The following is a 12,007-nucleotide window of genomic DNA, read 5'->3' on the forward strand; positions in this document are numbered from 1 at the left end:
CTGATGCCAGACAAGTTTGATGGCAAAGGCTTTAAAACGTGGCAGAAGAAGATGATGTTCTTCCTGACGATGATGAAGCTGGACAAGTTCATCTAGGAGGACAAGCCCCTTATTCCTTACGGGATTGATGATGTTCACAGTCTCGCAACTGTTGACATATGGGTGCATTCCTACTTCATCTGCAAAGGTTACATTTTGGGTCGTCTCATTGACCCATTGTACCGTGTGTACTATGAGATCCCCACGGCGAAAGAGCTATGGGGATCACTGGACAAAAAGTACATAGGTGAGGACGCTGGCTGCCAGAAGTATGTGGCCTCAAAATTCCACGACTTCAAAATGGTGGATTCAAAACCCATCATGGATCAGGTGGAAGCGCTTCAGCTCATTTGCCATGAAATCGCTGCTGAAGGAATGTCCATCTGCGAGACATTCACAACTCTCAGCTTCATTGAAAAGCTTCCTCCAAGCTATGCGGATTTCAAGAACTACTTGAAGCACAAGAAGAAGAAGATGGGGCTCGAGGATCTCATCATGAGGCTTCAGATGAAATCCAGAAACCGAACTGCTGACAAGGTCACTCCTAAGGAGCACAGTGTCAAAATGGCTGAGCACAAAGGCAAAGGAAAGACACACGCCCATTCTCCTGCCAAGCCTTCCAAAACTGCTGCAGCCCTGAAGGCTTCGGGAAAAAACTTCAAGAACAAAGGCATAGAAATCAATGCGAATGCAAATGTGGAGAAGTTCAAGGGGAAGTGTCACTACTGCCACAAAGTGGGGAACAAGACTATTGAGTGTCGCAAAAAGATCAAGGATGAGAAGGCTCAGGCAAATCTCACTGAGGAGGATCTCGTTGCTGTGGTGACTGAAGCCAACATGGTTGAAAGCAACAACCCCAAGGAATGGTGGTATGACACTGGTACAACCACCCACATTTGCACCCATAGGGCGATTTTCAGCACCTATCAGAAAACCGAGACTCAGGAGAAGCTCAGGATGGGAAACACTGCAGTCTCCAAGATTGAAGGACGCGGCAATGTGATTTTCAAGATGACATCTGGACGTGAGGTCACTCTGACGAATGTGAAACATGTGCCTGACATGAGGAAGAACCTGGTCTCGGGAACCTTTCTCAACAAGAATGGATTCGCCACAAGCTTTGAGGCGGACAAGCTCGTGATTAGGAAGAATGAGATGTATTTGGGAAAGGGGTATGTTAAGGGTGGACTTGTCAAGTTGAATGTAATGACAGTCCCTCCGAAAGTTGTAGCTCCAAAAGTTTCAATGAATAAAAAAGAGCCATTTGCTTATTTGGTTGAGTCTTTTAATATATGACATGAAAGATTAGGCCATGTAAACTACAAATCTATACAAAGATTAATGAATTTAAATCTAATTCCTAAATGCAAAACAAGTAAACAAAAATGTGAAGTATGCGTACAGGCTAAGCTCACAAAAACCCCATCACCTCGTGTTGAAAGAACTAATAAACCTCTAGATTTAAATTCACACCGATTTATGTGATTTAAAATACATACAAACTAGAGGTGGGAAAAAGTACTTTGTGACCTTCATAGATGACTACACAAAAATATTGTTATGTATATTTATTACATAGCAAAGACAAAACCCTAGAAAATTTTAAAGAATTTAAACTCGAGGTCGAAAATCAGCTTAAAACAACTATTAAAGTAGTTAGAAGCGACAGAGGAGGCGAGTATGATGGTCCATTCAATGCATTCTGTAAAGAACATGGAATAATCCATCAAACTACAACTCAAGAATCGAACTCTAAAAGAGATGATGAATGCAATGTTGCAGGAATCTGGGTTACCCCAGCACATGTGGGGGGAAGCGTTGCTTACCACTAATTATATCCTCAACAAAATTCCACACAAAGTAACTGGCAAAACTCCATATGAATTATGGAAAGGTAATTTACCTTCGTATAAATACCTCAAAGTGTGTGGGTGCTTGGCAAAAGTTGCGGTACCACCACCAAAAAAAGTCACTATTGAACTTAAGACAGTGGAGTGCATATTCATCGGATATGCACATAACAGTATTGCTTATCGATTTTTGGTACATAAATCTGCAATATCAGACATTCATGAAAATACAGTCATGGAATCAAGAAATGCATCTTTCTTGAAAATATTTTTCCATATAAGGAAAAACAAGGTTCAAAACGAACTCGAGAAGAAAAAGACAATGACAAGAACTCAGAAACTGAGACAAACGTCGAGATTTCTATAAATGATATTTCAGAAAATGAAGAAAAAGATGAACCTCGAAGAAGCAAAAGAGCTCGCAAGGAAAAAAATTTTGGTGAAGATTTCCTAATGGCATTTTTAGTAGAAAATATTCTAAAAACTTTGGCAGAAGCCATGACTTCACCAGAAGCTCCTTTTTGGAACCAAGCTGTCAGGAGTAAATTTGATTCTATCATGCAAAATTATACATGGTACATAATAGATTTACCACCTGGCTGCAAAGCATTAGGAAATAAATGGATAATGACACGAAAACCTGCTGGAAAATACAAATCTAGGCTTGTAGTTCAAGGATTCCGACAAAAGGAAGGCTTTGACTATTTTGATACATATTCTCCAGTAACGAGAATAACATCAATAAAACTAATGATAGCAATCGCAACCTTAAGAGACCTAGAAATCCATCAAATGGATGTAAAAACAGATTTTCTAAATGGTGATTCAGAAGAGGAAATATACATGAAACAACCTGAAGGTTTTGTCGTTCCCGGACAGGAAGACAAAGTATGCCGACTTGTAAAGTCACTTTATGGGCTTAAAGAAGCTCCTAAACAATGGCACGAAATATTTGACAATACAATGATGTCAAATGGTTTTAAGATAAATGAATGTGACAAATGCATATACTACAAAACTATCAAAAATGCGTATGTTTTGCTATGTCTATATGTAGATGATATGTTCATTATTGAAAGAAATAAAGACATTATCAGTCAAACGAAAAACATGCTCAAAGGGACTTTTGAGATGAAAGACTTGGGATTAGTAGATGTAATTCTCGGGGTTAAAGTCACAAGAAATTCAAACGAAATTATCTTAACCCAATCTCATTACGCTCAAACAATATTAGAAAGATTTAAAAATTACTCTAATAGTACGGCTAAAACTCCGTTAGATCCCCAAATGCACTTGATAAAGAATTCAGGTGAAACTGTTTCACAAAACGAGTATGCACGTGTGATCAGAAGTCTCATGACCAATTATACTAGATCAGATCTGGCGCATGCAGTAAACGTACTTAGTCGATATACTAGTAATCCAGGTCATACACACTCGAAAGCTATAACGAGGGTACTCAATTACTTGCGCTACACCGAAGATTTTGGGCTTCACTATGGTAAAGAACAAGTAGTTTTAGAAGGATACAGTGATGCTAACTAGATATCAGATTCTAAAAACTCCAAATCCACAAGTGGATATGTATTTACACTAGGAGGAGCAGCAATATCATGGAAATCTACCAAACAAACAGTGTTAGCCAGATCTACCATGGAATCGGAGTTCATAGCCTTAGACAGAGCAGTAGAAGAAGCTGAATGGCTTAGAATTTTTTTGGAAGATATTCCTATGTGGGAGAAACCTGTGCCAGCTATACGCATACATTGTGATAGTCAATCAGCTATAGCTCGGGCTCAGAGTAATCTCTACAATGGTAAATCTCGTCACATCAGAGGACGACATAAAACCATTAGACAACTTATCTCAACTGGTGTAATCACAATAGACTACATCAAATCGGTTGACAACCTAGCGGATCCATTTACAAAAGGTTTGCCACGAGATGTTGTTGCTAAATCATCAAAAGGAATGGGTTTAAAGCCTATAACGAATGAGGATGCTTGATTGCAACCCTACCTATTATGACTGGAGATCCCAAGACGTAGGTTCAAAGGGAAAAAAAAATCAAACTGAATCTAACCAAAGCACTTGAGACACAGTAGTCTCTTCCCAGCTCCTAAGATGATAAAAGTGCTAACAAATGTGAGAAGGATAAGCATAAACTTTTAATGATTCCATAGCTTCTAAGCGGAGTATTACTCAATACTTTTCATGGTTAATCATCTAATGAGTGTGAAATGGGGCCGTTTCTAGGAGAATGAATGCAAGACTATATTCTCTAAGTTCACTCATGAAAACCAGGAATAGTTCAGGGCCAAAATGAACACAATAGAGAACTAAGTTCTACGAGAAAATGAAGTTGCGTTATGCATGTTGTCTCGGTCTACATAAAACACCGGTTGGGTCAAGACATCATGTTCACCTTCTGGTAAAGTAAACCCGACAGATATTAACTATTAGTGGTTCAAGGCTTAAAAATGCCACCAACTCAAACACAGTGAATTTTTTCGCAAACATTCTCGATAAGTTTATCTAGTCTAGTCAGGATTAGAATAAGTATAATTTTTTAGAGTCCATCGAGTCTGCATTTAGTATGCATATGTTTAGTGTCATTTCTATTCATGTGAGGGATTGTTGGATCAATTAAATGCCTTTGGGCTTTAATTAAATTGTGAATGTAAATGACATGGGCTTTAGATATAATAAACCCCAGTTAATGTCAATGAAATGAAAGATGGCTAAGGGGAAGAGTCCCACATCGGCCAAGAGGAGAGAATTGGAGTGATATAAATATGCCTTCTCACTATGAGAGCTTAAACAGCTTGGAGAGAGAGGAAGGCTCCCCACGCGTGCGCCGCCGCCGCCGTCCGGTCGGCTCGGCAGGGCTGGGCTGGGCTGGGCTCGGCGTGGGCGTGGGCGTGGGCGTGGTCTTGGTCTTGGTCTTGGTGTTGGTGTTGGTCTTGGTCTTGGTGTAGGGCCCCCGGCCCAATAAGATTCTTTTTGGACCAAGTTAAGCACAACGTTTTTGCAGTTTGTCTAAAAACGACACGAAGTTTATCTGTTCGAAATGGATCATAACCGAGTCAACAAGAGAGAAACTTGCGGAGAAAGTTGCTCAACGTTCCACTCCGAGATCCTTGAGAGATTTTCGGAAAACGTTGGGAACATTTTCGAAAAATCGCTCCTCGTCTCCTCTTTATATATCGACTCTCTTCCTTCTTCATTTTTCAACGTTTTTTCACAACCAAAACCAGCAAATCCTTTAGCGTAAGTTTTAGAGAGTGTTTCGTAGAAATATTAGTTCGTAGAGGTTCTTCACGAGTGCTGCGTGATAACCTATAATGGTTTATCCTGGGACTCATATTCGTACAGATCCGTCGCACTAACGGAGCGAGTATTAAGAGTTAAGGAAAGCGATTCGTCTCGACTCCATGCTTTCATTTTCGTTATGGTTTCGAATTGTCTATATATTTTCCTTAACATCGTTTATATTATATCGTTTCTTTCGATCTGGTTTTCCGGCTTCTACAAAGGATACAAGATCATGTCACCCTTTAATATTTAGTATAGTTTGGGGCCTAAAGTGCTTCTTCAGCTTTAGGTCAGAGCTGGTGTTGTTCCTCCGTTGACTCGTCCTGATCTTTAGTGAACAGATAGATTTCGTGTTGTTTTAACTAGTTTTAAGACGGACCATGAGTTGTTTAAACACAAACATTATATTGTTTTTAGTTTAAAATGAGCAAAGAAACTGAAACTAATTTTTTCACGATTATTCGTAAAAAATTCGTGGATATGAATATGAAAATACTAAAATTTTAAAGTTTGTATTTAGAGTTTGGAATTTAAAATTTGTTTTAGAATTTAGGATTTACCAATAGTCATAAAAATTATGATCAAATCGCAGCAAAAGATATTTTTGAAAATTAGCTACAATTTTCTCAGGGTTGTTTTGTAATAATTTCATTGATTTTTAGCAACAAATTTACATGATTATTCATTTTTATATTTCGTTATTTTGTGGCTTTTTAAAAAAGAAAAATTGTAATTTTTATTAGTGATTTTATAATAATTCAAATTTAGAACGTAAAATTCCTAAAATCTCATAAACTTCAACCGTAAAAATTTATGGGGAATTGGTTTTTACACCAAAAAAACATATACATTGTCTTATGGGAATAAACCCAACATAAAATTGTTCCACTAGACTAATGTTCACCAAAATCCCAAATTTGTCTTTTGAAAATACAATTAAAAATGGGCAAATCTCCAAAATAGCATCTTTCTAAGTTTATATCACAAAAATAGCACTCAAAAACTAAAATGACCAAAATAGCATTTTATCTTTTGAAAATTTTAATTTTTTTATTTTTCAAAATTTGAAATCTTATCCCCAAAACCTCATTTCTCAACTCTAAATCCTAAACCCTAAAACCTAAACTCTAAACCCTAAACTCTAAACCCTAAACCCTAAACCCTAAATCCTAAACCCCACCCTTTAACTCTAAACCCTAAAATCTAATCTTTTGATAAAACATTAAATGCTATTTTTGTGACTTTTGACCTTGAGTGCTAGTTTGGGAACAAAAATTTGATTTAATGCTATTTTTGTTTTTTTCACGTTAAAAATTCAAAACTACAATTATAAAATAATTAATAATATATTTAGATATGATATTTTAAATAAGCTAATCAAAATTAAAATAAACCCGGACAAAACAGAATCTCACTCGTTCTCCTCAGCACAATCACAGACACAAAACAAAACAGAGTTTAATGGGGACGAAAGAGAATGTCTTTGACGATGGGAGGAAACCGGGTCTGCTCAACAATCTCTACCAAGTCACCATGGATTATGCTTACTGGAAAGCCGGCAAACAATCCGAAAGATCCGTGTTAGTATCTCAATTCTCAATATCAATCCTTTGATTTGAATAGAACCAACGAAAGTCTGAAACTTTATCATCTTACTCCGCAGGTTTGATTTGTATTTTCGTAAGAACCCATCTGGTGTAGAGTACACTATCTTTGCTGAGTTGGAAGAATGCATCAAAGTTCCTCGCTAACTTCACTTCGACCAATGAAGAGATCGATTTCGTTCGTGATTCATTGCCTGGATGTGAGGTAAACAAACAAAGACTCCAACTTTTTTTTATTACAATGGGTTTAACCGGTTTGGTTATACTTGAAAGCAGGAATCTTTCTGTGATTATCTTAGAGGGGTTGATTGTTCCGACATTGAAGTGTAGGCTATCTCATAAGGATCTGTTGTGTTCCCTAAAGTGCCTTTACTCAGGATCGAAGGTCATGGTGCTGTGAGTTGTTGTCTTTTATCTCTTCTCTCATTACCTTGAATTGATTGGTCAGGTTTCATCAGTTTTCTGTTTTATTGTGGTTGCTTAGGTTGTGCAATTGTTGAAAACTACTCCCTTTCTCAATCTCAACAATTACGGATCTTTGGTTGCTACTAACGCAGCAAGGCATCGGTGTGTTGCTGGATAATCTAAGCTTCTACTCGAGTTTGGTGATCGAAGAGCTCAAGTCAAAGCTCGGAATTCAAATTTGAGAACAGGCAAGTTAAGCCTTGGAAGGGGAGAGGATTCATGACGCGGCTATGGAGGATCTTGAACTCACAGTTGGAAACGCTAAAGGTCGTTAGTTGATATATGAAGAACAAAAGGACCCGTTGTGGCATGTCGGAAGCAAAAAGGTTGGAGTGTTAGCGTGTTATTCAGTTCATGGTTTTGGTTCTTGTAATAGAATCGATATTCATTGTACTATTGAGTTTGTTTCACATTGCAATATTTTGTAGATAGACTGTGTAAGATGTATGTTTCTATCATGTATCATTGTCTTGCAAGACATTACAACTATTTTATTATGAAGTGGCTTAAACTTGAGACATAGCTAAGGATGAAACCGTAGGCCGTAGATAGAAAAAACCGGAGTTAGAAACCCATATCCTCATGGTGTGAGCATGGTGCTCAATTCCAAAGCATGTAACTTTCCTCCTTTCTTTTCGTCGACAGAGAATTTCCAACCTGAAGCTGCACCCAACAAAATACAGAGATATGCATCACCGAAAAAACTTTGTGAAAGATCAAGGGAAAAACTTAGGTGTTTAAAGAAGCAACATTAATGGAAACACAATATTTGCAAAATATTTTCATAACTGTTCATTTTTATCCATAGAATATACATATATATATATATAGAAATAAGAACATACGTTTGAACTCTATCTTTTACAGATTTTAGATTTTGAATAATGGGTAGATTGTTTGTTCTACAAATTTTAGAATGATAGATTAAGCGCATAACGTGTATTCCAAATATTTTTAGATTATTTTTATTTAGGCAGATAACTTATTCTAATTTTAGTAGATATAAAAAACATGAATTTCATTTTCCACTTCGTAGAATGGAAATTCCGTAGTTCGCAGAATACTATGAAATTTTTGTTCAAACATATTTATAAACAAAAAAGTACCTCTACATTAATATATGTATTTTCCAATAGTTCCTATTTTTCCTAAAAAAATTAGATTGTAAAACTATTCATTTGGTTTATTTTGATAAATAGAAATTGCACTAAAGGAAAAAACTTTACAAAATCGGTTTTAGGCTCGCCTGTTGGGACAATGTAAGTGTTATTTTGGACTAAAAAACAATTTCCCCAAAATTTATTAAAAGGCTTTTATTAATAAAAGTAACAAAATATCTATGCAAAATCTAATTAAAATAGCTAGAGCAAAACCGAATCACTTCTCCTCGTCGCTGTTTGTGCCATAGTTGTGACACAATGCTTCGAGTTCCCGTGGTAGCTCTGCAGTCTTCTTTGCGACTATGCGAACCGAAGAGATATGAGCGGTAGATGTACCGCAGACACGTTTCTTAGGCTTCTTTTTCTCATCCAAAACCTCATCGTTTTTCTCTTGATCAATCGTAGACCGCTTACCAAATTTTATCGACTTAATAAGAAATTCTTCCTCCACGTTCTCTTCTTCTTGTTCTTTTCTTCTATTCAATGCCTCGAGCATTGAGTCTACGCTCACGGAAGCTCTTCTAGACTTCATAGACTTCATCTCATCAAGCGCAGCCATAACTTCAATCTCTCTTTTAGATACCTTAGTTCTCTTCTCTAACGACTCCAATGCGTTTTCAGCTACCTCATGCTTCTCTTCCTCCTCCTCGTGTCCATTATAAGGGCCAATTGCACCTGATTTGACAACATAACCCGAGTTCTTTGGATCGGTTTTGATTGTCATCTCTGCCGAGCACTTGGTGCACTTTAGGCCTGGGCATCCGGGTCGGATATTGTCCGGTCCGGGTCCTTTGGGTCCTACCAATTTAGACCCATATAGGTACCTATAATTTTTCGGGTCGGTTCCGGGTCGGGTCTTGTCGCGTCCGGGTCGGTTCGGGTCTATAATTTCAATACCCGTAAAATATCCAAAAGTTTTGGGTATATTTCGGATCCGGGTCGATTCGGGTATTTAGGACCCGAAATAGACCCGAAATACCCGAACAGGACCCGAAAACTCTAAAAATACCCGAAGAACCGCAAAAATACCCAAAAAATTATCCAAAATCAGACCCGAAAACCCAAAACATACCCGAATTTTACCTGAATACCCAAATTATATTTTCTAAAAATCTAAAATTTTACCAAAAACCTACAATTATACCCGAAAATCCAAACCCGAAACTTTAAAAAAAAATCTGAAATACCAAAAATATACCCAATGATATAGAATTATTTGCGGGTACTTCGGGTACCCGAACGGGTCTCGGGTAGGACCCGGACCCGAACCGAAACCCGCGGGTCCAAAAAAAAAAACCCAATAGATACTTAGCATGGACCCGGACCCAAACCTGTATTTTCGGGTCGGTTCCGGCTCGGGTCTTCAGATCCGGGTAAAATGCCCAGGCCTAGTGCACTTGATATAGAACCTGTGGATTTTAATCCCTAAGTACATCTCGTTCATGACTTGTTCTTCACGGCAATTGAATTTAGTGCCTTCCGACATGTAATTACCACATGTGTTGCACCGAACACGAACCGGAAGCATAAATCGAATCTTCTTTTGCTGGTTGTTCGGTTTCCGGAGACGAGGTATCTTCTTTGGATCAAAATCCGGCGAATAATACTTGTTCAGGACTTTTGCGTTCTCCCATAATATCACACGAACTATTGAATAAACAAAACGGATTTGTAGTTATTGGATCGCAGTCCCTTAGACACCTATTTATAAGAAAACAGCTCTTCGTATTTTCCTTTTCTCTGTTTCTCTCATTAACTCGTATTTCCTTTTCTTTGTTTGTGTCGGTTTAAACACGCTGTAACCAAATTAATTGAGATAATTACTTAATAAACCAAAAATATGTTCTGATTTCATTATCTATATCCAATCCTTACTAATAAAAGGAACCTTTTGAGGCTCCATAGAGCATCCACATCAGCAAAAAAAACTTCTCCCGAAAAATGACACGTCTTTACTAATAAAAGGAACCTTTTGAGACTCCATAGAGCGTCCACATCAGCAAAAAAAACTTCTCCCGAAAGATGACACGTCTTTACTAATAAAAGGAACCTTTTGAGACTCCATAGAGCGTCCACATCAGCAAAAAAAACTTCTCCCGAAAAATGACACGTCTTTACTAATAAAAGGAACCTTTTGAGACTCCATAGAGCGTCCACATCAGCAAAAAAAACTTCTCCCGAAAAATGACACGTGGCATAAAATATAGTTTTACATTTTAATATTACTAATTTTCGAAAATTATTAATAATATGTAAACATACAGCATAAAAAATGGAAAAACTACCTTAAACATATGTAAAATTACCATTTTTCACTTAAAAAAAAAAGACGGCTTTTCTCCATAATGTAAAATTACCGTTTTATAAAAAAAACAAAAAACATTATATTATATAATTTCGAAAATAATAAATATATGTAAACATACAACATAAAAAATAGAAATACTACATTAAACATATGTAAGATTACCATTTTACATTTTTATTTTTAAAAAACAATATGTAAACATTTAACATAAAAAATGAAAAAACTACATTAAACATATGTAAGATTACCATTTTACATTTACAAATAACAAAGATATGTAAACATACAACATAAAAAAAAGGAAAAACTACATTAAACATTGTAAGATTACCATTTTACATTTTTATTTTTAAAAAACAATATGTAAACATTTAACATAAAAAATGAAAAAACTACATTAAACATATGTAAGATTACCATTTTACATTTTTATTTTTAAAAAACAATATGTAAACATTTAACATAAAAAATGAAAAAACTACATTAAACATATGTAAGATTACCATTTTACATTTTTATTTTTAAAAAACAATATGTAAACATTTAACATAAAAAATGAAAAAACTACATTAAACATATGTAAGATTACCATTTTACATTTACAAATAACAAAGATATGTAAACATACAACATAAAAAATTGAAATACTACATTAAACATATGTAAGATTACCATTTTACATTTACAAATAACAAAGATATGTAAACATACAACATAAAAAATTGAAATACTACATTAAACATATGTAAGATTACCATTTTACATTTACAAATAACAAAGATATGTAAACATACAACATAAAAAATTGAAATACTACATTAAACATATGTAAGATTACCATTTTACATTTACAAATAACAAAGATATGTAAACATACAACATAAAAAATTGAAATACTACATTAAACATATGTAAGATTACCATTTTACATTTACAAATAACAAAGATATGTAAACATACAACATAAAAAAAAGGAAAAACTACATTAAACATATGTAAGATTACCATTTTTCACTAAAAAAATGGATTATCTCCATAGTGTAACATTACCATTTTATAAAAAAAAAAAACATATATATAACTATTTGACTATTTGTCCAAGTTCTTCTATTAAACATTGCCGTTTTACATTAAAAATGGGAAAAAATATTAAGATTTAAACATCTATCTTAAAATATAAATATAGATATTAACTAAATATAAAGTATAAGAAAGAGAAATACTCAATATATAGAAAAATAAATAATAAGTAAATATTATAAATAT

General features: G+C 35.4%; 1 protein-coding gene and 1 long non-coding RNA gene across 2 annotated transcripts; one reads left to right on the forward strand and one right to left on the reverse strand.

The window, feature by feature from the left end:
- The first annotated feature begins 6,608 nt into the window (after positions 1-6,608).
- On the forward strand, positions 6,609-7,709 carry LOC106340834. The gene is made up of 4 exons (XR_001269521.1): positions 6,609-6,784; positions 6,868-7,013; positions 7,085-7,204; positions 7,293-7,709. It is a non-coding gene; the product is annotated as an uncharacterized LOC106340834 (long non-coding RNA).
- Positions 7,710-8,650: 941 nt separating this feature from the next.
- Positions 8,651-9,157, reverse strand: LOC106338196 (coiled-coil domain-containing protein 94 homolog). Its single transcript, XM_013777228.1, has one exon. It carries the CDS (start codon positions 9,155-9,157, stop codon positions 8,651-8,653), a length of 507 nt encoding a protein of 168 aa, XP_013632682.1.
- Positions 9,158-12,007: the final 2,850 nt, after the last annotated feature.

Source organism: Brassica oleracea, chromosome C4 (genome assembly GCF_000695525.1).
Source record: "Brassica oleracea var. oleracea cultivar TO1000 chromosome C4, BOL, whole genome shotgun sequence".
In the NCBI taxonomy this organism is placed as follows: domain Eukaryota; kingdom Viridiplantae; phylum Streptophyta; class Magnoliopsida; order Brassicales; family Brassicaceae; genus Brassica; species Brassica oleracea.